This window comes from Neomonachus schauinslandi, chromosome 9, assembly GCF_002201575.2.
Source record: "Neomonachus schauinslandi chromosome 9, ASM220157v2, whole genome shotgun sequence".
NCBI classification, from domain to species: Eukaryota; Metazoa; Chordata; class Mammalia; order Carnivora; family Phocidae; genus Neomonachus; species Neomonachus schauinslandi.
Window position 1 is genome coordinate 102,683,540 of NC_058411.1, and position 26,270 is coordinate 102,709,809.

General features: G+C 43.3%; 1 protein-coding gene across 3 annotated transcripts in view; it reads left to right on the plus strand.

The window, feature by feature from the left end:
* SNX1 (sorting nexin 1) overlaps positions 1-22,604 on the plus strand; it is a 34,664-nt gene extending 12,060 nt beyond the window's left edge. The window contains exons 2-15 of one of the 3 annotated variants that reach the window (XM_021694056.2): positions 709-817; positions 5,156-5,283; positions 5,822-5,888; positions 10,496-10,539; positions 12,237-12,378; positions 13,088-13,166; positions 13,620-13,695; positions 15,801-15,914; positions 16,110-16,203; positions 17,255-17,460; positions 20,158-20,301; positions 20,869-20,949; positions 21,439-21,510; positions 22,097-22,530. In XM_021694056.2, the coding sequence (XP_021549731.1) occupies positions 709-817; positions 5,156-5,283; positions 5,822-5,888; positions 10,496-10,539; positions 12,237-12,378; positions 13,088-13,166; positions 13,620-13,695; positions 15,801-15,914; positions 16,110-16,203; positions 17,255-17,460; positions 20,158-20,301; positions 20,869-20,949; positions 21,439-21,510; positions 22,097-22,147 (1,407 nt within the window). In that variant the 3' untranslated portion in view covers positions 22,148-22,530. Of the gene's footprint in view, positions 1-708; positions 818-5,155; positions 5,284-5,821; positions 5,889-10,495; positions 10,540-12,236; positions 12,379-13,087; positions 13,167-13,619; positions 13,696-15,800; positions 15,915-16,109; positions 16,204-17,254; positions 17,461-20,157; positions 20,302-20,868; positions 20,950-21,438; positions 21,511-22,096; positions 22,531-22,565 lie in introns of those variants that run through there. The other 2 variants (XM_021694057.2, XM_044918348.1) reach the window with 2 other exon arrangements.
* The last annotated feature ends 3,666 nt before the right edge of the window (positions 22,605-26,270 follow it).

Here is a 26,270-nt window from a genome sequence, read left to right on the forward strand (position 1 = left end):
TGCCTGTCAGGGGGCCAGTAATATCTACACAACTGCTTTTCTGTGAACAGTTTAGCCAAGGCCACACAGTAAGCCAGGATCAGAGCTTGAATTCTGCACTCCAGTGTGGTGTCCTGGTCATTAGAATGTGCCCCATCAGCATTTGAAAGAATAAAGGTCATCAAGTAAGAAGGAGAAATGCATTTGGACAGGTTCTTTTGAAAATTATCTGTGTGTACACATACCCATGTCAGTATCATGTGCTTTGGGGTAGGGCATTTCAGCAAGGTTATAGTGTTAGAAATTAACTCTGATATGTATGAGTTTATTTTAGCTCTGTGATTACTTGGGCAGCACTTAACATCACTAATGATGATTTGCTGCTTATTGAACTGGCTGAATCATGAGCCTGTCTTCTCTAAACACCTGTGGGTGCAACTGAGGGATGCATTGGAAGTCACTTGCTAGGGGCACCTGGATGGCTCAGTCGTTGGGCGTCTGCCTTCGGCTCAGGTCATGATCCCGGGGTCCTGGGATCGAGCCCCGCATCGGGCTCCCTGCTCAGCGGGAAGCCTGCTTCTCCCTCTCCCACTCCCCTTGCTTGTGTTCCCTCTCTCGCTGTGTCTCTCTGTCAAATAAATAAAATATTAAAAAAAAAAGAAGAAGAAGTCACTTTCTAGGTTTGTTTTTAACAGTACTGTCTTATTCAGAGTATCTCTTCATTTTCAGAGTAAGCCCCAGTCTCCAAAGGGAATTGCTTCCCTTCTCATCAACAATGGCTCCAAAGAAAATGGCATCCATGAGGAACAAGACCAAGAGCCCCAGGATCTCTTTGCAGGCAAGTATGGACTCAAAACCTGTACTAGGAGTCTTCTGAGTCACTGAATTAAACAAGCAAGATCTATATTGGAAACATAACTCTGTAAGGATACCATTGTGGAGGATTACAAATCAAGTAGAATGTAGCCCTTGCCATCAAGATTCTGCCAGGGTTAGGGAGTAAGACCTAAACATACAGATAGAATTAGACAGGCTACTAAATAATGTAAATGTGGCAAAAAAAAAAAAAATGCTAGAAATAGTAAGTCTCAGATCTTCTTTTGAGATCAGACTAAAGTAGTGTCTTTAGATTTATGACCAAGACTCATAGTAAGAATTACATTTTGTCACAATCCAAAATATATGCATACTTATATAAAACTGAAACAAAAATGTTAAGTGACTTGCCGTTACTACTTTCAGTACAATCTGAAATATCCTATTGTTTCTCCCTGTTTTTAATGCTATTTACAACCAATTGAATTGATTTCACAGTTTACCAATGAGCCACGTCCTGCAGTTTGATTAAGACTAGGACAGAGTGGGGTTTCTTAACCTTGGCACTATTAACATTTTGGGCCCAATAATTTTTTGTTGAGAGGGCTTCCCTATTCTCAACAGGGGGTGATTTTGCCCCCCAGAAGACACTTGGCAACAGTGAGAGACATTTTTGGTTGTCACACCTGATTGTGCTATTGGTATCTGGTGGATAAAGGCTATAAATGCTGCTAACCACCCTACAACACACAAGACAGCCTCTCACAAAAAAGAATTATCCAGCTCAAAATGTTAGTGCCCATATTGAGAAACTGTTCTAGAGTGCCCTTGGAAGGCTTCCTGGAAGAAGAAGGGTTTATGTAGAAGAAAAGGAGAAAAGGTACAGATGGTTGGGCAGGGAATTCAAGGTACATTTGAGGGCCAGTCAGTAAACTTGGTGGGCCAGAGCAGGGAGTTCTTAGAGAAGCCATGGAAGATAAGACTTGAAATGTAGTTTAGGAGGATTTTGGACATCAGTAATAATTACAGTTTGAATTTTCATCCTACTGTCAGCTAAGAGGCATTGGCAGTTTTGAATAAAGGAAGTGATACGGGTAATGTTTTTTTTTTTTTTTTTTTTTTTTAAAGATTTTTTATTTATTTATTTGAGACAGAATGAGAGAGAGAGAGAGCTCATGAGGGGGGGAAGGGTCAGAGGGAGAAGCAGACTCCCTGCCGAGCAGGGAGCCCGATGCGGGACTCGATCCCGGGACTCCAGGATCATGACCTGAGCCGAAGGCAGTCGCTTAACCGACTGAGCCACCCAGGCGCCCCGATACGGGTAATGTTTTAAGAAGACTAATCTAATGGAATTATATAAAATGGATAGCAGTAGAGAAAAACTGGATACTTCAGAACACAATCACAAATTTGTTCAATAATGAAATGGCAAAGACCAAAAATAAGAGGATATAAATGGGAAGGGAAAGGTGAAAACTTTTCAAAAGAAAAATCAACGTGGCGCCTGGATGGCTCAATCCATTAAGTGGCTTTTTTTTTTTGCCTTCAGCTCAGGTCATGACCCCAGGATCCTGGGATCAGGCTCCCTGCTCAGCGGGGAGCCTGCTTCTCCCTCTCACTCTGCCCCTTCCCAGCCCCCTACTTGTGCTCTCAAGCTCTCACGTGCTCACTCGCTCGCTCTCAAATAAATAAAATCTTTTTAAAAAAATTACCTCCCTCTACCTGCTTGCCCACACGTGTGTGCACTCTTTCTCTCTCTCAAAATAATAAATAAATCTTAGGAATGCCTGTGATGAGACATTTAGTTTAGGACTTGAGTAGCTTCTCAGGTGTTTTAGATATCGATTGTGGAAATTTAAATGTTTGGGTTTTATTTTCCACATGATTAGTTCAGTGATGGAGCCCAAAGACTTCTCTATTACTCTTATCAAAAGTGTAAGGAAAAAAAGCCACTTTTTAATGTAGTTTTTGCATCTTTGTCACATGAATGTCAGGAGAAAATGCACAGTTCTTCAAAAGGCTTTTAGTAGCACTTAGTAAGTCAAAGGTTTTATTTTTTTTTATTTTTATTTTTTTTAAAGATTTTATTTATTTATTTGACAGAGACAGAGACAGCGAGAGCAGGAACACAAGCAGGGGGAGTGGGAGAGGGAGAAGCAGGCTTCCTGCTGAGCCGGGAGCCCGATGTGGGACTCGATCCCAGGACCCCGGGATCATGACCTGAGCCGAAGGCAGTCGCTTAACCAACTGAGCCACCCAGGCGCCCAAGTCAAAGGTTTTAAATGAGAAGTATCTCCTGTTTCATTTCCAAACCCATTTATTAACTTAATTATTTACTTAGGGCCTGCATGATCTGAATATCTTCAACATACTTCAGCTGGTTGCTTGCTCCAAAGAATCCTATCATCCTGAGATGTTTATTATGTGTACTATTTTTGTTTTGTACTCCCACACCACGGTCAGATTATCTTACCACCTCTCTTCTCTTCCTGATAGGGACCAGGTTCTAACAGTGTGGCAACCATGTTTGTAGACATGATTCACATTTAATGATTAGCACACTGATCTAGAACTTAGTCATGCCTTATAGACCCCCATCTCTGGTTTCATTTTAGCTCCAAATGAAATCTAGAAAAGAAAAATAGTCACGTCTAGGTAGCTCAGTTGGTTAAGCATCTGACTTTGGTTCAGGTCATGATCTCGTGGTCCTGGGATTGAGCACCATGTCAGGCTTCCCACTCAGCAGGGAGTCTATTTGTCCTCTGTCTTCCTCTGCCCCTGCCCCACCCCCTGCTCATGCTGTCCGTCTCTCTCAAATAAATGAAGTCTTTCAAAAAAATAAAAAATAGCTTTCTCTGAACTCTCTAAGACTAAAATTGAATACCTACTGACCAGGCCAAACTCAAATAGATATTTATGTTTTTGTTTATTAAAGAAGAAAACAAAATCTTTGCTGTTTAAGTTTTGAACTTCTTTTTTTTTTTAAGATTTTATTTATTTGACAGAGAGAGACACAACAAGAGAGGGAACACAAGCAGGGGGAGTGGGAGAGGGAGAAGCAGGCCTGCCGCAGAGCAGGGAGGCCAATGTGGGGCTCCATTCCAGGACCCTGGGATCATGACCTGAGCCAAAGGCAGACGCTTAATGAGCCACCCAGGCACCCCTATAATCTTTTTTAATACAAAGAAATTAACAATTTTTATAATAACAAAAACATAAATATCTCAACTGAGATTTTCCCAGATAGACAAAGGTGGCTTTTAAGCATGATTTTCTTAAAACTATTTTTATTAGAAAGATTTTCAGATATTACAACATCTTTTTATCCCCTTTGGACAGCGTGTATCAGATATAATCTTTGGGGCGCCTGGGTGGCTCAGATGGTTAAGCATCTGCCTTCGGCTCAGGTCATGATCCCAGGGTCCTGGAATCGAGTCCTGCATCGGGCTCCTTGCTCAGTGGGGAGCCTGCTTCTCCCGTTCCCTCTGCTCCTCCCTGTGCTTGTGCTTTTCTCTCTCTCTCTGTGTCAAATAAATAAATAAAATCTTAAAAAAAAATCTTTGCAAGCTGATCTAAAACTATAATTGTAAACAGTTATTAAACCATGCTAAAACAACATTGCCATCCTCAGGCGTGGCTAATAGTGCCTTTTCCCAAGTGTTACTGTGTTTGTATGTTGGGTCTATTTTTTCTAGCTTACCAGTTTTCCTGACTTCCTTTGATGTCATTTTTTGCTATCAATATGCCTGCCTTTAGCTGAACTTATTCTTCTTTTCCAAACAATTGTAATAGGAATAAATAGTTTATATAAGATTTTAAAGGAATAGTCCCAAGAGTAAAATAAATTGGTACACTGACTTTGTAGTCTTTTTGCTTAATACCTGGTTCTTGCCTAAATTTTAGGTAGGAGAGGATAGCCAAGTAGTTGTATTTGGAAATGGGAGAGATTGTTCCGTCAAGCCTTTGCTAGAAGAACGCTTCCCGGGGTGCCTGGATGGCTCAGTCGGATAAGCATCTGCCTTTAGCTCAGGTCATCATCCCGGAGTCCTGGGATCAAGCCCTGAGCAGGGAGCCCGCTTCTCCATCTGCCTGTTGCTCCCCCTGCTTGTGCTCTCTCTTGCTCTCTCTCTGTCAAATAATAAATAAAATCTTAAAAAAAAAAAATGTATCCATGTAAAAATTTCTTTCTCTTACTCTGTTCACTTGGGTCAGATTTCTCAACACTTGCTCTCAGTTTGAAAACATGTTAAGTATTGAGAATGGTTGCTATTGTTTTTATCTCTTAAGCCTATAGAACTGAAACTTAGCCATCAAAGACCGATTATTGATCTTCATTATAGAATATCAACTTTTTTTTTAGATGCCACAGTGGAGCTCTCCCTGGACAGCACACAGAATAATCAGAAGAAGGTGCTGGCCAAAACGCTCATTTCTCTTCCTCCACAGGAAGCTATAAATTCTTCTAAGTCCCAGCCAAGCTATGAAGAGGTGAGAATTTGTGCCTTTCGTCTTGTTTCTTTTGGATTTTTAGGACTTTGCTGCCAGTCTAAAGTTCAGTTGAGTATGAACCTTGAGAAAATATTTATGACTCTTGAAGAAGACCTTTATGGTTAATGAACAGCCAGAATCCAATACCTCTTTCTTGGGCAGAGTATCTGTCACCCAAAGGATAGCACAGAGGCTTTCAATGAACACTAATGATACTTAGTGTCTGCAGCTCCCATATTCAAGAGTATAGTCTTTTCTCATTCCCTCCTTAGACCAACAGAGGCAAGTCTTGCAAAATCTAGTAATTATGCATTATGATCAAAATAAGGTTTTAAGCAAATAGATGTAACAAAGACCTTTGAGCAGGCTTAAAATTGTGAAAGTTGATTCATTGGGATTGTTGGGAAGGGACAGAGCTGAACACTGATGTATAGAAGGATATAGCTTGACGTTGTTATATTGATACAAAGTAAGTGCAGGGTAAAATTAATAGCCTTTTTTGTGTATTAACTCTCATGGTTTTTCTTCTCTTTAAAAGCTAGAGGAAGAAGAACATGAAGACCAGTTTGATTTGACAGTCGGTATAACTGATCCTGAAAAGATAGGTGAGTGTACTTGGGACTCCTTCTAATGTTAGGATATGGCCAAGGAAAGCATAGCTAGCTAATTTCTACACAGTTATCTTGAGAGCTGAATTAGCCAACATCAAGTGCTTCGTCATTATCTTTCCTGTAAGATTATACCCCTTGCTATGCTTCTAAGGCCAGAAATAGCAGTTACCTAGTACTTTATTAGGCTTTTCTTTGCTTTTGGGAAAAAAAAAACCAGAGACATTAAATACTATTAGAATCCTTTTTAAAAGATTTTATTTTATTTTTATTTATTATTATTATTTATTTATTTTTTTTTAGAGCAAACACGAGCTGGGAGGTGGGGGGCAGAGGGAAAAGGAGAGAGAGTATCTTAAGCAGACTCCACGCCCAGTGCAGAGCCCGACATGGGGCTCAATCTCACCACCCTGAGAGCATGACCTGAGCCGAAGTCAAGAGTCTGTCTCTTAACCAACTGAGCCACCCAGGGGCCCCAAAGATTTTATTTTGAAGTAATCTCTATATCCAATGTGGGGCTTAAACCTACAACTCTGAGATGAAGAGTTACATATTCCACTGACTGAACCAGCCAGGCGCCCCAGAATCCTTTTTTAAAAATCCAAACATTGCTTTCTCCCATAGAGTTGATAAGATCATTTTACTCTTTTTTTGAAATCATAAATTCCATTTAAGCATCCTAAAACACATGTTCTAAAATTTGAGAGTACTGAATTTGTTTTTCCCCCAATAAGTTTGGAATTCTTGTTATGTATCATTTATCACTTGATAGCCTAAAGAAGTATGTAAGTCTGCATCTCTCTTTGATAGGTAAAGACTAAAGGACCCAGGTTGAATTTTGGTCATATTTGGGGGAAGTTAGATTTTCAGAAAGCACAATGCTTAACTTTGGCCAGAACTTGGATTTTCTGGATAGCCTTCCCATGTTCTAAGCTTGTAAAAGCTATTAGTGAGCAGAGAGTAACAGGCCTCGACTTTCCTTGTTCTATATATAGTCCCTGAAAGAAGAGGCTTTACAGAGCTTTTCCTCCTAAACAGGGATGGTGTTTATATGGTTAAGAAGAAAATGTAATTTCCAACCCTTTTTCTGTTCTGAACTAGGAAGAGGAATTTATAAAGTGTAACTAGACTTTGTGCCAAAATGGTTTGTCATTGAACTGTTGAGGTTGACTTTTCCTAGACTGTTGCACTGGTAGGATGTTTTTGAGCATCTTTTTTTTTTTTTTTTTTTTAATATTATTTGAGAGAGAGAGGCAGCATGAGAGAGCACAAGAAGGGGGGGGAGGGGCAAAGGGAGAGGAAGAAGCAGACTCCTCGCTGAGCAGGGAGCCGATGCGGGACTCGATCCCAGGAGCCCTGGGACCATGACCCGAGCTGAAGGCAGACACTTAACCCACTGAGCCACCCAGGTGCCCTGTTTATGAGCATCTTACACAGTTTCTTCATCCAATAGTAGAGGAAACAGAGGACCAATAGGTAAAATGCAGCTTTCCTGTTGGGTCACAGTATGGCCCATGGTAGAGCCTGGACCAGTACTTTGGATTACATGTGCAGGATTATTTTTTTGCCTCTCTAATATTTTAAATATTCTATAAGCACATTGATTTTTAAGCTAGTTATTACCTACTTTAAATCCTTGGTAGAATAAGAAAAATTATAAGTAAATAATAGTAATTGTTTTAATATTTAAAAATCATGATGTTTAGGGGTGCCTGGGTGGCTCAGTTGGTTAAGCGACTGCCTTCGGCTCAGGTCATGATCCTGGAGTCCCGGGATCGAGTCCCGCATCGGGCTCCCTGCTCAGCAGGGAGTCTGCTTCTCCCTCTGACCCTCCCCCTCTCCTGCTCTCTCTCTCTCTCTCTCATTCTCTCTCTCAAATAAATAAATAAAATCTTTAAAAAAAAAAACAAAAACAAAACAACAGGAATATATTTGCTCAGAATTCTGAAGGCCAGAAGTCTGAAATCATGGTGTCAGCAAGGCCGTTCTCCCTTTGAAGGCACTAGGGAAGATTGTTCTTTGCCTCTCCCCTAGCTTCTGGGAGCCTCAGGCATTCCTTGGCCTATAGATGTATCATTCCAATCTGTGCCTTCATTGTCACATGGCATTCTCTCTGGGTGTCTTCACATTGTCTTCCCTCTATATGTGTCTATCTCTGTCCACATTTCTTTTTATAGGGATACCAGTCACATTGAATTAGGGGCCACTCCCTCCAACCTCATTTTCACTTTACTTCTATAAAGACCCTGTTTCCAAGTAAGGTCACATTCTGAGATACTGGGACGTTAGGACTTTCAACATATTTTTTTAGGGGGACAGAATTCAACCCATAACAGTAATTTAAATATCCCATGGATCAGATTTACTTAACTACAAATCACTTAGGTGATTAGCTTTCATTCCCTGGCACCATAGTCTAGATTCTTAGTCATGTTGATGCCAGGAAACCAGCTCCTTAAAGCATATTCATATTCAAGACCTGATCTTGGGGCACCTGGCTGGTTTAGTTGGTGGTGCCTGCAACTCTTAATCTCAGGGTCATGAGTTTGAGCCCCACGTTGGGTATGGAGATTACTTAAAAAAAAAACAAAAAAAACAAACAAAAAAAACCTTGATCTTTGTAACAACACCTTCTGTTTGTGTGGGCTGTTTATTCATCATGTGCTTCTCATTCCTATACACAATCTAAATAAGAATCCAGGGCACCTGGCTGACTCAGTTGGTAGAGCATACAACTCTTGATCTTGGGGTCATGAGTTAGAACCCCACATTGGGTATAGAGATTATTTAAAAATAAAATCTTAAAAACATTAATTAATTAATTGGGGTGCCTGGGTGGTGCAGTTGGTTAAGTGGCCAACTCCTGGTTTCAGCTCAGGTGGTGATCTCAGGGTTGTGAGATCGAGCCCAGCTTCCATCGGCACGGAGTCTGCTTCATTCTCTCTCCCTCTGCCCCTCCCACTCAGGCGCACGTGTTCTCTCTCTCTCTAAAATAAGTAAAGAAATCTTTTTTAAAAATTAATTAGAATCTAATTAATTAATTAGAATCCCACTTCTACCAGGATGTGCTTTTTAGAGCTTTGGTAATGTGTATATGCCATCTTCAACTTTCTGAAATTATTTAGGAAATTAACATAGATTTAATACTGCTGTATTACTAGCCCATTTCCATATTTTATGAACTCTGTATGTACATGCAGGTATGTTTTTTCTCATTGCCTCAGTAAAAGCAGCTGATACGCTGGCAAACTGAAGATCGTGCTATGCTCTTACGTTTTATGTATGTTTGCACTTAGGCTTTCCTTAATTGTAGGCACTAAATTATGGGATTGACCTTTTGGAAATTTGACTATGACCTGTGAATGAAATTTTGAATACTTCTTCTATAAAGTAAATTTAGATTTTTTTTTTCCTTTTACAGTGGTAAACATTCTTAGTAGTGTTAGGCAATGTAGCATAAGTGGTTTAGAAGAGAACTAACAGTGGTAATTGATATACAGTAATTTCTAAGTTTAGCTTATGATTTCTGTTTCATATACACCCTTTTGGTAGGATTAGAGAGGTAGAGAAGACAAGCCCTTTATTATAATCTCCAACTTGTCTGTGTACTTTATAAAAGCAGGCATTCCTAGCCATGTCATTGAAACCAAGTTGCAGTATGGGACCCTGCTGATCTTGTACTCTACCTTCTTCCCCTGGGCCCTCTCCCAGGACCAGTTCAGAAACTTAAGCAGCTAGTAATTATTGACCTAGGTTTTCCTGTTTGGTGTGGTTCCGGAAGGAATCGAGGGGTTGGGAAGAAGGGGACAAAACCAACCCCAAACACCAGATTCTAGCACTGGAGCTTTGTCTGAGTCCATTGTATGTCTTTTCCCTGCTCAGGGAGTCAATGGTGCCTTTATGTCCCTAAGTGGTCTAGGTCAGGACACTACCGCAGAGAAAAACAATTGCTTGAATCCCAAATTATTTAACAGTCAAAGGCTTTTTCAGAAAAATAATTTCTCCAGGAAAGAGATTTGTGTGACATCAGGCAGCCAGAGCGTCTTCCTGCCAGGCCCTTTGCTCTGTGTGAACATGCTAGATGAGAGAGGTCAGTGTCCCCCAGCACCAATGGAGGGGTCCGTGACAGTATTTCTGAAAGAGCAAACCGAGCCCAGAGCTAGCTTAGGGTAGAACTGCTTGTTTCCTTTTACATCAGTTGCTTCCTTCTCCTCCTCCTGCTTTATACAGCAAGAGAATTGTTTGGTTTTAGACAGATGTGTATAACCAGCCCAAATATTGGCATGGTAACAACCGATGGATTGTCAGTATCCAGTGCTGCTTTGTGGAGGGTATAAATGGAGCCTGGCCTTGGAACAGGGGGCTGACTCTCTTGTCTGTCTCAACCTGGGGCCCTGCCAGCATCTGTGGGGACATGATATGTGACACAGAGACCCTAAGGCAAAGTAGGAGATTGTAGGATAGTATATAAAGCTTGGAGATGAAACAAGTATCCCTTCTTATCCAGGGCTCCTGTGGCTTATGATTCCTGGTTAAATGTGAGCAAGATCAGCATTGCTTTGGTTTGCAGAATAATCCTCTTGTGCTTTCTTGTTCTCCCACAGGGGATGGTATGAATGCCTATGTAGCCTACAAAGTTACAACACAGGTGAGTCCAAGTGACCTACTGGTGACCAGCTTAATAGACTTGGGTGTTTATACCAAGAAGGTCATCATTCAGATTATTTCTGGGTATTTCTTTAGTTTCTTTGCCAACATCCTCCTTCAAGTTTACTCAAGATGGAGCAAGCCTGCATTCCTTTGGTAATCTCATCTGAGCCTTTCCACTTTTCTTCCAGAGAGCTAACACTTCAGTGTGAAACTTTGTAAGTTTTATTAAGACATGTGGTATATCTGCTATATTCCCATCCCTCTTAGGACCTTTGTGGCTTAGAACTAGTTTGGTGGATTGTCCCAAACTATATCACCTGTTTAAAAATCCTCAGTTCTTACGAGGTTTCCTGTGTGGAGCTTCTTTTAATACTTTCCCTACTTCCACCCCTCGGGTCTGGTCTTCCTTTTTTATATAACATTAATGCATACAAAACTTACACAATGTTGTATGCAGGTTATGAAGCATAAAAAATGAAGGCCCGAACCTGCCACCAGTCTTAAGATGAGTACCATTGAATCCACCTGCGTGTTTCTCCCTGTCATATCCCCTGCCTCACACCTTCAGGGCAACCACTCTCCTGAGTCTCTCATTTCCTTTATACAGAGTCTTCACATATGTATCTCTAAACAATATACTGTTTTGCTTTGTTCTTAAGTTTCATAAAAACAGCATCATGCTGAAAATAGTGCTTTCTTTACTAGCATTGTTTCTCAGACCCATCCATGTTGTGTGTAGCTGTAGTTAGTCCATTGTGTGATTATAGCATAATATATTTATCCATTTTCCTATTGTGAATATTCGGCATGTTTCCAGTTTTTGTAATTATAAACCATGACCTTTCTTGCACATGTCTCCTAGTAAACACAAAGAAGAGTTTCTCTAGGGTGTATAACCAGTAGTTCCCCTGGGTTATAGATAGAGCGAATGTTGAGGAAAGGGAATACAAACTTCCGTTTTTGTTTTTGGAATACAAACTTTTTTAAAAGTCTTTGTAACAGTTTATACTCCCATTGGCAAGTGTAAAAGTTTTCCTTGATATACTTCTTCGCCAACAATTGGCAAGGACAGCCTCCTTAAATTTTGCCTACCTGGTGAGTATTAAATGATCTGTCATTATGATGTAGGCCTAGTCTTTTTTACTAGAAGTCTCCTTTATATTGTCTCACTACTACTAAGTGGCCTGCCACCTGTGAGATCTAGATTCAGTGACACTTAAGAGGTTAAAATGTCTACAGTGTGGACATTTCACCTGATCCTCCCCCTTTAGTCTTTAGTTTTGCTGCTTTAATTCCAGCAGCGAATACCCTTAATAAAGCAGTGCAAGATGAATGGGTTATAGATGACCACAGATTTCCACTTTAGACTTCAACATCTGTTTCCTTTTAGAGAAAAGGTTCTTAACCTGGAAGTAGAACTGGATTTGAATTTAATTAGTTGCCTTTATAGTCCTGTACATTTTATGTTATGCATTTAAAATCATTATTCTGAGAAGGGCTCTGTAGACTCCCAGACAGCCAGAGGGGACTGAAGTTCAAAAAGTTTAAGAATCTCAGCCTTGGAGAAAGTTATTTGCCAGGTGGCTGAAGGACAGGGATCTGGGAAGTAGATTCCGTTCACATCAGCCAGATGACTTTAAAGATACTCATCTTCTATTTGAAATGAAATTGCCTTGTGTTTTTTCTGTCCCCAAGACGAGCTTACCAATGTTCAGGAGTAAACAGTTTGCAGTGAAAAGAAGATTTAGTGATTTTCTGGGTCTTTATGAGAAGCTTTCAGAGAAACATTCTCAGAATGGCTTTATTGTCCCTCCTCCACCTGAGAAAAGCCTAATAGGTAAGTTGTGTGGTCTCTATTCTACTTGGATTTTTTTCCTTTGCATTTTTTCTGCAATATACTTTCTAATTAGTATATGAGACTACTGTTAACAGTGTGGAATCTTATGGTTAGGGAAGAGATATTTCCAACGTTTTCCTATAAATTAGAGAGAAATAGCATGTTTTGACATGTACTCTTTCCTCAGGTGCAGTAGGAAGCTCTGCTTTGAGCTTTCACAGCTCTGTGTGTGTGTGTGTGTGTGTGTTGTGTTCATGTTTGTATTGGTATCAGGAGTCTTAAATGATTCCTATTTCCTCCAGGCTGAAATGTAATAAGTTGGTGGGGGATTGGGGTGGGGGGGCTGAGGAACCTTCTCATTGCCTAATTAGTTGATGTTTATTAATCTATACTCAGAGTCCTATGGCCCCCTTTTAGAAAATGTATAATGTTCTGCAACTCCCAGAGTTTAGAACCTTCAGCACTTTGAGACTAGTTCAAAATATGACTGTCATGTAAAGAACCTTTTGTTCATGCCTCCTCATGACATAGAAGTGTAGAAGTGGCCTTTGGTTGTTTTTTGTAATGCTGTTCTCCTTGCCTTTCTTCTTGTGGTTTTTTTGTTTTTGTTTTTTTAATTCATGATGATTTAGTTAGTTCTTTATTGTTTTTGTTTTTTTAATTCATGATGATTTAGTTAGTTAGTTTTACTATTCAAACTCCATTCCAGGAATGACAAAAGTAAAAGTTGGGAAGGAAGATTCTTCTTCTGCAGAATTTCTTGAAAAACGGAGGGCCGCTCTAGAAAGGTAAGGGCCATTGAATGACATAAGAATAGGTGAGAAGCTGAAACTGAGACATAATCATGAAACATTCACTGAACTTAGTAGAGATGAGACTTGACTGAATTAAAGATTCACACCTCTATAAGCTCTTTAACCTTTCCTAAGTCTCTGACCTTCCCACCTTAGGAACAGACCATCTTTTCTTTCCTCATCCTGAGTGAGCAGACAAGGATATTCCCTTGGACAGTCAAATATGAATGGCTCCGAGGTCTCTTTCAGAGCAGTTATTTTTCTTCCCTTTTTAGAAAAGTGAAGAACATGAATTTGAATGTGCTTTTAAGCAGAGTCACACTTAAGTGCCTTATCTGAGGACATCTTAAAAGTAATGGAAGACATTGTACCCTTGCCTACACTGTATGACAGCCAAAACCTTGTGAGGCCAGGTTGACTAGCCAGATAACTGCTTATACCTTGTAGGTACCTTCAGAGGATTGTGAATCATCCTACCATGTTACAGGACCCTGATGTCAGGGAGTTCTTGGAAAAAGAAGAGGTTAGTATTATACAAACTGAATTTCATAATTCTCTCTGCCTCTAGTGAAATGAAACTAGTTCATTCAACAAACATTTGAGCGCTTTACATGCATTTAGCTTAGTACGAGACTGTATCCTAATTTGTAAGCCCTCAAGAATGACAGGTATTTTTCAGCCTTTGAAATAAAAGAATTTCTGCCTGTAGTCGAAAGCAACTGGTTTTAGAGGTCAAACTGCAGCCTAGTTTTGTCTTACTGGAACAACACAACGATCTGTTTGGCAAGTCCTTTTCATGTCTTTCATAAGTTACTACTTGGCTCAAATTGAATGCTTATTTTATGCCAGGAGCTGAGGGGCGTTGGTTCAAAACCAGTTACTACAGACCACTGAACTGCCACGAGCAAAAGTGTTGATTCAAGTAGACAGTCTTTTTTTACAGGCTATGCATAGACTATTCATGATTGTGAAAAATTGGAGATGGCCCAATTACTAACAATTGAAGAAGTAAGTGAAATATACCAATACGACAAGTACTTTATTCTTATCATGAACAGAAAGTATACAGAAGTATTTATATATATTCATTGGAAATATACATTAAAAGAATTACATGGGGTGCCTGGCTGGCTTAGTTGGTAGAGCATGTGACTCTTGATCTCAGGATCATGAATTTGAGCCCCACGTTGGGTGTAGAGCTTACTTTAAAAAAAAAAGAAAATTTATAAAAAGTGAAACTTGAAACCGCATGTATATAGAGCTATGGGAACATGTTAGTCGTTAAGAATCAAAAGAAACACTGGAATAAAACAGTGTTGTATCTCATACCAAAAAAACTAGAAGGAAGTAAGTGACAGGGTAGGACTTATCATTTTTTTTTTTAAAGATTTTATTTATTTATTTGACAGAGAGAGACACAGCGAGAGCAGGAACACAAGCAGGGGGAGTGGGAGAGGGAGAAGTAGGCTTCCCGCCGAGCAGGGAGCCCGATGTGGGACTCAATCCCAGGACCCTGGGATCATGACCTGAGCCGAAGGCAGACGCTTAACGACTGAGCCACCCAGGCGCCCAGGACTATCATTTTGTATTTGGTTTTTCATTTTGTTTTTACTTTTAAATTTTTATTTACATATAGTATGCATTACTCTCATGAAGAAAATGGTACTAAATATATATGGGGTTTTTCCCCCCCCAAAATGAAATTTTTTAATTACAGTTTCTTTACCTTATGCAGAAATCTTTTCATTCCTCTGGGAATCCTGTATCCATTTTTCTTTTTTAGTCCCTGATCCCCACTTCATACCCCTAAAACAGGGTTTGTCTACAACAGCACTTTTGACAGTTTGGGCTGGATCATTCTTTGTTCTAGAGAGCTGCCCTGTGCATTGTAGGTTTAGCAGCATCCCTGGCTTCTATCCACTAGATGCCAGTAGCACCCCTCCCCAGTTTGAACAACCAAAATTATCTCCAGCCATGGCCAGATGTGCCCTAGGGGGCAAAATGGCCCCAAATTGAAAACTACTGCCCTAACAGTCCTGAGCACCAAAATCTAATTTTTCAGCATGGTATACTATAATTACTGTAGATTCTTTACCATCCCTTCCATACCTTAGGAAAGTAGTGGTAAGACTGAACCAACCAAAAGTAACCTCAATCTGAACAAATAATGCTCCTGTCCTTAGACCTTTGTTCACTGAGGAAAATCCAAATGGAATCACAGCACAGCTTCAAAGCTTCTCAAGACCTTACATCCAGCTGTGTGCAGAGTATGCTAATCCAAAGGGTCTTTTAACAAAAGCATGTTTGATATTTAGGAGTTCATGCTGGGATGGCAGACAGTCTCAACACGAGGTCACCTGGCCACATAACAATCCTATTCTCATTTCTTTCTGCACACTATATCAAAAGCTGAAAATTTTGCTAATTCTGTTTAACATAGTACTTTGATTTTTTTTCCTTTCTCTACATGCTAGTTACAGATGTGTCTAACTGCCTTTGAAAACAACAATCTACAGTTCAAATGATTTTTTTGCAAGTTTTGGGCATACTATCTGATGGATACTAATTCTTCTGAACCTAAAATAGGGGCAGCAGATAACATGCCATCCCGCCTTCTTGGTCTTGTAGCTGCCGCGCGCCGTGGGTACCCAGACATTGAGTGGCGCTGGTCTCCTCAAGATGTTCAACAAAGCCACAGATGCCGTCAGTAAAATGACCATCAAGATGAATGAATCAGACATTGTGAGTAGCCCTGGGCCTCTCAGCTTCCCCTGCTCCCTCAGTCTTATGGGTCAGAAGCCCTGAGGAGTCCTGAATTTCTCAGAGACTTTCCTTTTAAGAGAACTCAGTCCCTTTGTTAAAAAACTGCTAAGGAAATGCTGTGCTGGACACCTATATGAGTCCCCTCCATTAAAGATCTGGGCTTGTGTGTTTCAGTGGTTTGAGGAGAAGCTCCAGGAGGTAGAGTGTGAAGAGCAGCGCTTACGGAAACTGCATGCTGTTGTAGAAACTCTAGTCAACCATAGGAAAGGTAACAACCTCGGAAATGCACTTGGAGCTGGGGGAAATCGATGTCTCCAGTGAGCTGGAGATGGGAGGGCATCCTGTTCCCAAGCCTATCAGCCATTCAAATTGAAATTCTCAGCCCACCTCGTCCTTGATGTTCTCATCAAAAAGGCATGCCCTGCACCTCCTGCCTCAGCCACTGTGAACATTGTACTCTACCTGGGAAGGGTTCAGGGAAACCATACCACGTACAGCCTCACCTAGAACTTGGACTTAAGTTGGTATAATTTGAATTGGTGGCTTATATCCGAAGTGATGTCACATACTTCAGCTACATGATCAAATGGGCAATATCTAAATTCATGGAAACCATGTGTGTCTCCTAACCTTTGCCTAAGCGCTACTGAAATTTGCCAAGTTTGAATGCTTTCCTTCTCTGCCTTAAACATGGTATAATCAGAAATCGAAACAGGCAGAAAACCGTTAGAATTGAAGGCAGTGTAAGGGTCGGCAAAATAGGGTCTAGCCCATGGGCCACATCTGGCCCTCAGTCTATTGCTACGAGCTAGGAATGGTTTTTACATTTTTAAAGTGAAGAGTGAAAAAAGACATAAAGTGAGACCATATGTGGTCCATAAAGGTTCAGTCATCTGGCCCTTCACAGAAAACGTTTGTCCTGCTCTAGAACATGTAAGACTATGCATTGTGCACATACATTCACTCTCTCTCATGCGAACAGACTACTAACAGTGAGCTTTAACATAAAAATTAGAATCATTCCTTTGGCCTATTTGTATTAACTGGCCCCTAGTTCTCCAGGAATATTGGAGCTGCTTCTTCCAGGTAGGCCTCAACCTAGTGAAACTTAGGCCAGCAGGTGCCTCTTCCTGCTCATGTGACCGCACTGCACTCCCCTCACTCTCTTAAGTACAGACGGCCGTGGTGTAAGGGGCTGGGTTGCAGAGCCCCCCGTCGTTAGATATGCAGAGGGCAGCTTTGCTAAGGCATGCCATGCAGTACCAGCTGACTTGTCCCTTTTCCTTGTGAGATCAGAGGCCTCTGCTGTCTTCTTCCAGAGCTAGCGCTGAACACAGCCCAGTTTGCAAAGAGTCTAGCCATGCTTGGGAGCTCTGAGGACAACACAGCATTGTCACGGGCACTCTCCCAGCTGGCTGAGGTGGAAGAAAAAATTGAGCAACTCCACCAGGAACAGGCCAACAATGACTTCTTCCTCCTTGCTGAGCTCCTGAGTGACTACATTCGTCTCCTGGCCATAGTCCGAGTAAGCTTCTGTTTCCTTTCCTCATTCTCCCCCTTCCCCTTGATTTAATTTGTCTTTCTTTTGCTTTTCCCCTTCCCAAGAAACTTCCATCCATTATAGCTGAAAATAGGTGTAGCTTTTTTCTACTAGAGAGAAGGTATCTTGTGAACCAAAAAATCCATTTAACTGTTAGCTAGTTATCACAGAGTCATTTTGAGGCCTACAGCCAGTTTTTAAAATGCATTTAGAGAAAAGACTACTCTTGAATTTCCAAGTAGGCCCCTCCTTGTGTTAAAGCTGGACAGTGCTCCTTTCTTCAAACGAGGCGAATTACAGACCTGCTGTCTTGGCCCCCTGGAGCAGTGACTTCCTCAGTCCTTTGGTCTTTGCCTCCTTAACAGTAAGCGGCGGCTGTGCCCTGGTAAGAGCTCTTGCTGGCTTCCACTTGTCCCTCTAATGTGGCCAGTCAGGTAACTACATGGAACCGGCTTGGAGTTGCATGGAGGAGTGTGGCCAGGGGGCTGAGAGAGCTTGTCACCAGAGTCCTTTGCTGTGCTGACCACACTGGTAACAACACTGCGGCCTGCCTCTCAGGTCAGGCACCTCACCTGTTCTCCTGGTAACCAGGGCAGTCTGGTTTCCCGTGACCTTTTAGAGCGGCCAAGGAGGCTTCACTGGACAGTGGTATTAGCTCTTGAACGGCCTCCCTGCGATAGAGGAAAGAGCCAAGAGGGATCCTGGCACCTGCCTTATAAGGCCTCAGTCTGCCACTGAACCAGCTTGGGACCAGGATGAGCCTCCTGAGTTGGAGCAGAGCCAACCTCACTCCCCATCTCCAGCATCTCCCCCACCAGGGAGCTCCTGTGTTGTCGAGACCCGAGCTGCTCCCAGGGCTCTCATTTCCTCTATGGTAGAGTTGCTCAGTATAGCCTGTGAGGTTGCTCATTGTCCTCTCCCTCAGCTGTTTGGTTTGCTGCTAACTACAGACAGATAAGAGGCTGGAAAAATAACCTGCTTTGGAATTCGTAGAACTGGTCAGACTACAAAGACTGGAGCGCCACATCAGGGAAGGGCCCTCTCTGGGGAAGTTTTCAGAGGGGGGCATTGTTTGGAGTCTCAGGAGAGCACAACTCTTGGATGTGACCCCCCTCCCAGGCTGGGTGAGCCCCTGTGGACAGCGGTGAGAGTGGTCCAGCCTAGAGCTCCGTGCAAGGGCTGGGGCAGCATGCCTGTGCGCAGAACTACGAGCTGGGCTTCTCTCAGAGACCCTTCACCTGCCCTCATAATCATGAGCTGGCAGAAGGATTTGAGGAAATGAGCAAATACTTCTTTTCTGCTATTCCCTGAATCTGGAGCTGCACCGCTCTTAACCCAGAGGGTTAGGCTTGAGTCTTACGTGGATACGAAGTTACCCTTTACCTGTCCTTTGACATTGAGCTGCTAGGAAATTGCAAGTGAGTACAAGTGACAGTCAGTGCTGGGAAAGGTGAATGTGGTGGCATTTCAATCCCTAAGGTTTAAACTTTAGCAAAGGCCTGCACTAAGGAGACCTAGAAAACATCCAGGGAACTTCTGCAGCAAAGGAGAGCAAATGGAACAGGGCTGGGAGGCTGGCCCCAGGTACAGATCTCTCATCCAGGCCACCTCTTGAAGCCTACTGAGCCAGTGGGTGTGGTGGATGGTGTGGCTAGGCCAACAACTCTCCTCTGGAAATGTGATCAAGGGACTAGAATTAGGGCAAACCAGCAAGTGGACCTTGGGGAGCTTCTTCTTCTTTTTTTTTTTTTTTAAGATTTTATTTATTTATATGACAGAGAGAGACACAGTGAGAGGGAACACAAGCAGGGGGAGCGAGAGAGGGAGAAGCAGGCTTCCCGCCCGCCCGCCAAGCAGGGAGCCCGACGCGGGGCTCGATCCCAGGACCCTGGGATCATGACCCAAGCTGAAGGCAGATGCTTAACGACTGAGCCACCCAGGCGCCCCCTTGGGGAGCTTCTTGTGAGCCTTGCTAGCCTTCCACAGTTGAATGTATAGATGAGATGGAAGCCGTGTGTCCCATGGTAGCTTCAAGTATTTATTTAGAGATCTGTTAAGCTAACCCTGTATACTATTTGATGTTAATTTAAAGGTTGCTTCTTTAGATTGGCCTGCCCTGGTATAATCTTCCAGGCTAAGCTAGGTCTCCAGTTCTGTTATTTTGTTATAGGTCCTCTGTTTGTTTTCTCTGTACTCTGCATACCTATAATTATTGGTAATTTTTATTATAATGTCAGCCTTTTCTATTAGATTATAAGCTCCAGTAAAAGCAGAACCACATGTTTCATTCCCCACTGTCTTCTTAGTTCCTGGCACATGGCAGGAGCTCAGGAAAAGTGTGGAGACCCATGGACTAACCTGAGGGAGGCAGTTCGGAAGCCATAGTCCTGGGCATTGGCATCAGGCCACCTACCATGCTCCCAGCCACCCAGCCTTGGGAATAGCATGAAGCAGCATGGCACTGGCCTCCGGGAGGCTTGGAGAGGAGTCTTACCCGAGCTTGTGCATTTTGATGTTAAGCTTCCAGCTGGGCACTAACATGTGGCTGCAGAATCTGCCCTTCTCTAGCACAGCTGCTGGGAGAGAGTCCCCCTCCCCCCACCCTGCCCCCGGCAGAGCCAGTGGAGCTCCTGAAGGGCTGGTTGTGCTCTTCCCCAACCCCCCACCCCCCACCCCCCACAGGCTGCCTTCGACCAGCGCATGAAGACCTGGCAGCGCTGGCAGGATGCTCAAGCTACGCTGCAGAAGAAGCGGGAGGCTGAGGCTCGGCTGCTTTGGGCCAACAAGCCTGACAAACTGCAGCAGGCCAAGGACGAGATCTTAGAGGTAAGGCCTCCCATGGCAGACCAGTGGGGGTATTCGGCTGGCTCCTGAATGAGCCCAGGTCCCATCCCCCCCACCCCCACCCCGATGCTTGAAACCCCACAGCAGGCAAGAGAGCTATTTTGAGTCTAAAGGACGCTGGCTGCTGGGGAAGCCTCTGAGGAGTCCAGGCTTGCTCTTTTCCCATTCCCCCCACACTTGTCAAATCAGAATCTCTGCAGGAAGAGTCCTGGGTGGGTCTTCAAAAAACTCCAAGGTGATTCAGATATGCCCCTCTGGTGAGAACTAAATTCAGTTCTCTGGAACGCCCAGCTCTGCTGGTGGGTGCCTAAACCAGAGGCTATGGAGTGCCAGAACTTTCTTAGAGATCAGGCCTGGCCTGGGGTACACAGTACCTCTTTTCCAGCCAGATGGCCTTACACACTCAATCCCATATGGTTTCTAGTCTTACCCAGAGAGACAGACATAATGACCAATTCAGGTCTCATATGTAGAATTGCTGTTCAGAGGTAAAGACTCTGTAATGGTGTCATGATATTAAGTGATCCTTTCTTTCCCCTTTCTTCCCAGTGGGAGTCTCGGGTGACTCAGTATGAAAGGGACTTTGAAAGGATTTCAACTGTGGTCCGAAAAGAAGTGATACGGTTTGAGGTGAGATAGAACATCCTACTCCTCACAAGTGTACAGTGCCTGGTTTAGTGGTAGTGTTGGTTTTGTTCATGTCTATTGAGTAGGGAGACAGATGGAAGTGCTGGTGACTTGGTGGTAGTTGTGAACAGGCGTGGCCTGTGTGTGTGTGTGTGTGTGTGTATGTGTGTTCACATTTGTGTTCTGAGGCAAAGCAGGTGTCCTATGTTGCTGGACCAGGCAGTTAGACACAAAACAAGGCTTGCGGCTGTCCTATGTCCTCTGGTCCCCTTTCCTTTCTCCTCTCTTCCTTCATCCCCCAACCCCTGCCCACCATGAAGAAGGCTTTGCAAGGCCTTGGCAGAAGCTGTTTGACTGGAAATTTTAGCTATTCCAGCTGCTGGCTATAGTTTCTGGGGTTGTGTTTGGCCTTGATCAGTAATAAACACCACCCCATCAAGAGGGGTAGGAGCAACTGTCTGGATGATCACTCTAGAATCCTGTCTCCTATAGAAAGAGAAATCCAAGGACTTCAAAAACCATGTGATCAAGTACCTTGAGACACTCCTATATTCACAGCAGCAGGTATGTAAGTTATTCATCCTCCTCTGTGCCCGCTCCAGAGGCCAGCTGCCTACTTTGGGCTTTGGTAACAGGATGGGATGGGCTGGCCCTGTTGTTCTAACATGGAGCATCTAATAGGGTCTTTGGCTAAGCAGGATTGCCCAAATCCTACAAGAAGTTAGTTTTTAAGGACAAACCCCAAATCTCCCTACAACCCCGTGGTACCACCTAACCCTCTTAAGGCTGAGGCCCCAGTCAGTGTGGTGAACAGTGGGGCCCCACTATGAGGAGCTAACTGAGCTGGGCAAAGCTGTGGCCCCCACAGGGGTACTTCCTCCAGGGCAGAAGCAGGACTGTCTTTAGCAATTTCCCTTGCACTTGATGCTTCCTCTCAGTCTAGAGACCGGTAAGGGCAGGGTGGCTTGCTGGCCAATCTGTCCCAAGGTCTACTCAGCCTAGCCATTTCCTCAGCTTGGCCTCAGCTCCAGCCTCCCTTTAGGTGGCTAAGGCGTCTGGGGGACTGTGCTAAGGCACAGTGCTTGCTCCCCTCCTAGGCTCAGGCTGTCACTCGGTGGGGCACTTGCTTACTGTCCCCACTTCTTTGCAGCTGGCAAAGTACTGGGAAGCCTTCCTTCCTGAGGCAAAGGCCATCTCCTAATGGACCAAGGATACCAGAACCCACCTGCCTGACGCTGCCTTTTTATACACTGTCCTCCACCTCTGCTGGACTCCAGTGATGCATCCTGCCTAGCCTGGACTTTACCCCTTCCTCCCCGCCCCCACGACCAACCCGTCCCCATTCTAACCATTACTTCATTTAGCTTCCATATATATTTTCTTACCTGAGAGAATAGTTTCTTGCTTTAAGCAAAAGACCTACACTAGGTGGTGGAGTTAGGGAATAGGGGTGGAGTATTGATATAAATATATAAATACAAATGTATATTTTTCAGGATGTGGTTAGGAACTGGGAATAACGTTTTCTGTTACTCCTGATGGTGCCATGAAAAGATTATGTAATAAAATATTTTAAAATCAGGTCATATGACTCAGAATGGTGGTGCTTTTTGCTTTAGGCCGGGGAGCAGTTGGGAAGCAGGTCCGGAATACTCTGAACCAAGAAGTTGCCCAGGTGTAGAGTAAGTTTCTCTCCACAGGAGTTTACAAGCTTTTGCTGCTGCGTCCCTATGGATCTAGGATTTCTTTTTTTTTCCTGTCTACCTCGGCTACCTGCTCTGAGGGTCTCTTAATCTGTTTAATTCTTATTCCTGCTTTTTTAGGGAAGGAGTTGTAAAGACATCTCTTATAGTAAGAGAGGCAAAATGGATTCTCCTGCAAAGGAGGCAGACTCTCTTTTATTCCTACTATTTCCCTTAGCTGCCCAGGGCTCTCTGAGTCTTGCCCTCTGATAGCAGTCCTGTATTCTGAACTTCTTTTTTGCCACATCCTCAGTAGACTGATTCGGGTGAAAAGTGTAAAGGGGTGATAAGCACTTAATGCTGTCTCCACTGACGACAGAGCCAGGCACTCTGCCTCCAGATAAGGTCATCCAAGAGTTCCTAAATTTTTTGAGGTTCCAAGAAGCTTTACTGTCTGTGCCCAGGAGGTAGCATGCCAACAAGAGGCCAAGTGTTGTCCACACAGGCCAAGGGCATTCAAAGGGGTCTCTGTCCCGGCCTGGCCAGGGAGGCTCGAGTCTCCGATGCGCTGTTACTGGGCTTCCCCTCAGCTGTGTCCACAGCTGCTTAAACTGGCTGCTCCAAGGGGACTTGGAGCTGCTCTGCAGGGTCGGGTTGGCAGACTGCCTGCCATGGAACCTCGCCACTCCCAGGCCCCCTGCCCCAGCCTTAGCCCCAGAGATGCCCCTTTCTGAGGGTATTCCACACCTGCTCTGTTAGTTCTCTTTGGTGGGTGGTCAAGGTTTGGGGAGGGGCAGCCTGAGGCAAGAGAATGCAGTCAAGGACACTGTTTTCTGGTACACCAGGCTGGTGGGGGCAGGGATGTGGGGGGGGCTGGGAGTGCAGTGCTGGCAAGTATCTTTTTCAACAGGTTGATTTTTTTGGAAAAAGTCACTCAATCTCTTCCTGTCTCCCAGTATCCTCATTACCACCCTTGATTCTATCCTTCGTCTTTCTTATGTGTTTGCTTTTGCCTAGTTGTAATAATATACACAAAATATTTTGTATCCTGCTTTTATCACTCAGCACTGTATATTTTATAAGCATTTCTTCTATATTGTTACATATCTTCACAAGCTTTATTTCTAAGGCTATGTAATTTTGAGGCTTCCACAGAGTGATTGTACCATAATTCTGACTCATCCCTTGTTGTTGGATTCTTGGTTGTTTGGTAAATTTTAAATTTTAATAGAATTTCAGTCTTACAGAAAAGTTCCAGGGTATCACAAAGAACTCCCATATATCCTTTACCCAAATTTACCGAGTCTTTACATTTTACCTTATTTGCTTTGACTTTTATTATCTATATTTATGTATTGTATTTTCTGAAGCATTTGAGAGTAAGTTGCAGACATTGTGCCCCTTTACCCCAAAATGTTTAGTATTTCCTTAAAAACAAGGATGCTGTCTCATAACTTAAAACCGTAAGTATGGTTATCCAAATCAAGAAGTTGGACACTGAAATAATGTTATATAGCCCATGGTCCATATTTAAATTTTGTCAGTTGTCCCAGTAATGTCCTTTATAGCCATTCCCTTTTTCCTGGTGCAAGATCATGTGTTACATTTAGTTGTAACACATGATTACTTACACGTGTCTCTCTCTATCCAGAAGAACTTCACAGCCTTTGGTTCATTGCTTTTCATTATCTTGGCATTTTAAGAATACAGGGCCTCATGGTTCCATATGACTAGATTAGGGTTTTGCAATTAGGCAGGAACATCACAGAAGTGATGTATCCTCAGTGAATTTTAAGTTGGCATATGATGTCAGTTGGTCCTGTTAAGCTGAAGTTAACTCTGATCACTTGGTTACTCTTTTCCCTTTTGTAATTAACAAGGAATTTGTGAGGAGATACTTTGAGATCATGTAAATATTTTGTTTCTCGTCCATTATGCTTTTCTAACTCTGTAATCTGCATTTACTGGTTGGCACTCTACTAAAGAAAAGCATCCTTTCTCCCTACTTAATAATCTACATGTTTATCAGGGTGAATGAATGGTTTCCTGTTTACTCAGTTGCAAGCCATTGCTTTGGTTTACTTTGATTCTCAAATCATCCCAGATTTCTGGGAGGGTCCTGTGCCTTTTTAACCTGTCCCCTTCATTTTTGAACACTTTTGTTGCTTTCTGGCATAATAAAGTATTTCAGGCTTCTCTTGTATCTTCCTTGCCCCAGCCTTAGAATCAGTCTTTTCTCCATGGAGTCTTGATTTCTTTTGGTGGAGGATTATATTTAGAAACCGAGGTCTGGGTGCCGAGAGTGCTCATTGCTTCTAGGCCCTTGGTGGCCAGAGCAAGAAAATAAGGACAAAGATCTATAGCAATAGTGAGAGAGAGATGGCATAAAGAATCAGATACTAGAAATCATTAACTCACACGGATACTTCCAGTCTAGCCCCATTGGGTTTATCCTAGTCTCCCTTTTCCATATGGAGACTTTATTCTCCAAAGAAACTTAATTTTAAAACTTTCTCCTTGCTTTGTTATGTTCCATCCAATGATCATCCTGATGCAAGTTTATTTTTATTATTTCCTGGGATAGAATCCCTGGTTTCAGAACTTTCTCCTCAGCCTCCGGCATCTGAGGCTGACAGGGTCCGTGCATTTCTGTATAGAGCTTGCAGACATGGAAATTGAGAAGGCCAACAGCAGGTTAAGAGTACTGAGCCCAAAGGCCTGCACAGTCGAACAAAAGGAGTCATTCTACCTGGGGACTCAGGAAGAAGAAATCTGTAGAGAAGAGGATGCTTGAACTGTGTCTTAAAGGTGAAGAGGTGTTCGCCCCTTCTGCTGGGGCCATTCTGCCTCCCTGCCTCCTGACAGTGGGAGGTAGGCACATCTGGGAAATGCAAGTGGCTCAGTGTGGCCAGAGTCGAGTCAGTAGGCAGCCTGCAGAGAGTGATGAGCAGGAAGCAGATCACACCGCTTGATACAACTTGTGAGGTGCTTGGAATGTTACCCTGAAGTGTGTGGAGCTACTGGAGGGACTTAAGCAGGAAATAACATAGTCACATCAGAAGGTGTGAGACTGGAAGCAAGGAGAGCAGCCAGGCTCATCCCAGCCAGCTGATTGCTGAGGAGGGCAGAAAGAATGGTTTTGGAGCTCCAGGGAGAGGCTCGGGAGGCGGACGTGGACCCACTAGTATCCGGGCACTGCTTTGATGAGAGGCCTGAGGGAGGGCAGAAGCTAGCCTCACCTGCAGGTTTCTGGCTGGGATTCCGGGGTAGACCGTGAAGCCCTTCATGACACAGGTAACATAGGAGGCCAAGTAGGTTTGGAACAGATGGGAGCGGAACAGTGAGGACAGTAGGTGCTGACCATGGCCTGTAGTATAAGAGGCTCCTCTGAATGAGAAGGGAGGCCCGTGCTGAGAGGTGGGAGAGAGAGTGAAAGGAGCCTTTATTTAAAGGTGGGTCAGACTTAGCATGTTAATAAAATTCAGAGGAGAGAAAGGGAATCACCATCAGAGCCTGTCTGGGAGCAAATGCACAGAGCAAGGCGCCTCACTGTCGGGCCAGGAGGCCAGGAGGTGTGGGGAAGAAAGATACGGTGGGGCAGAGAGTAAAGGTCTCCTGCTTGATAATTACAGTGTTCTCAAA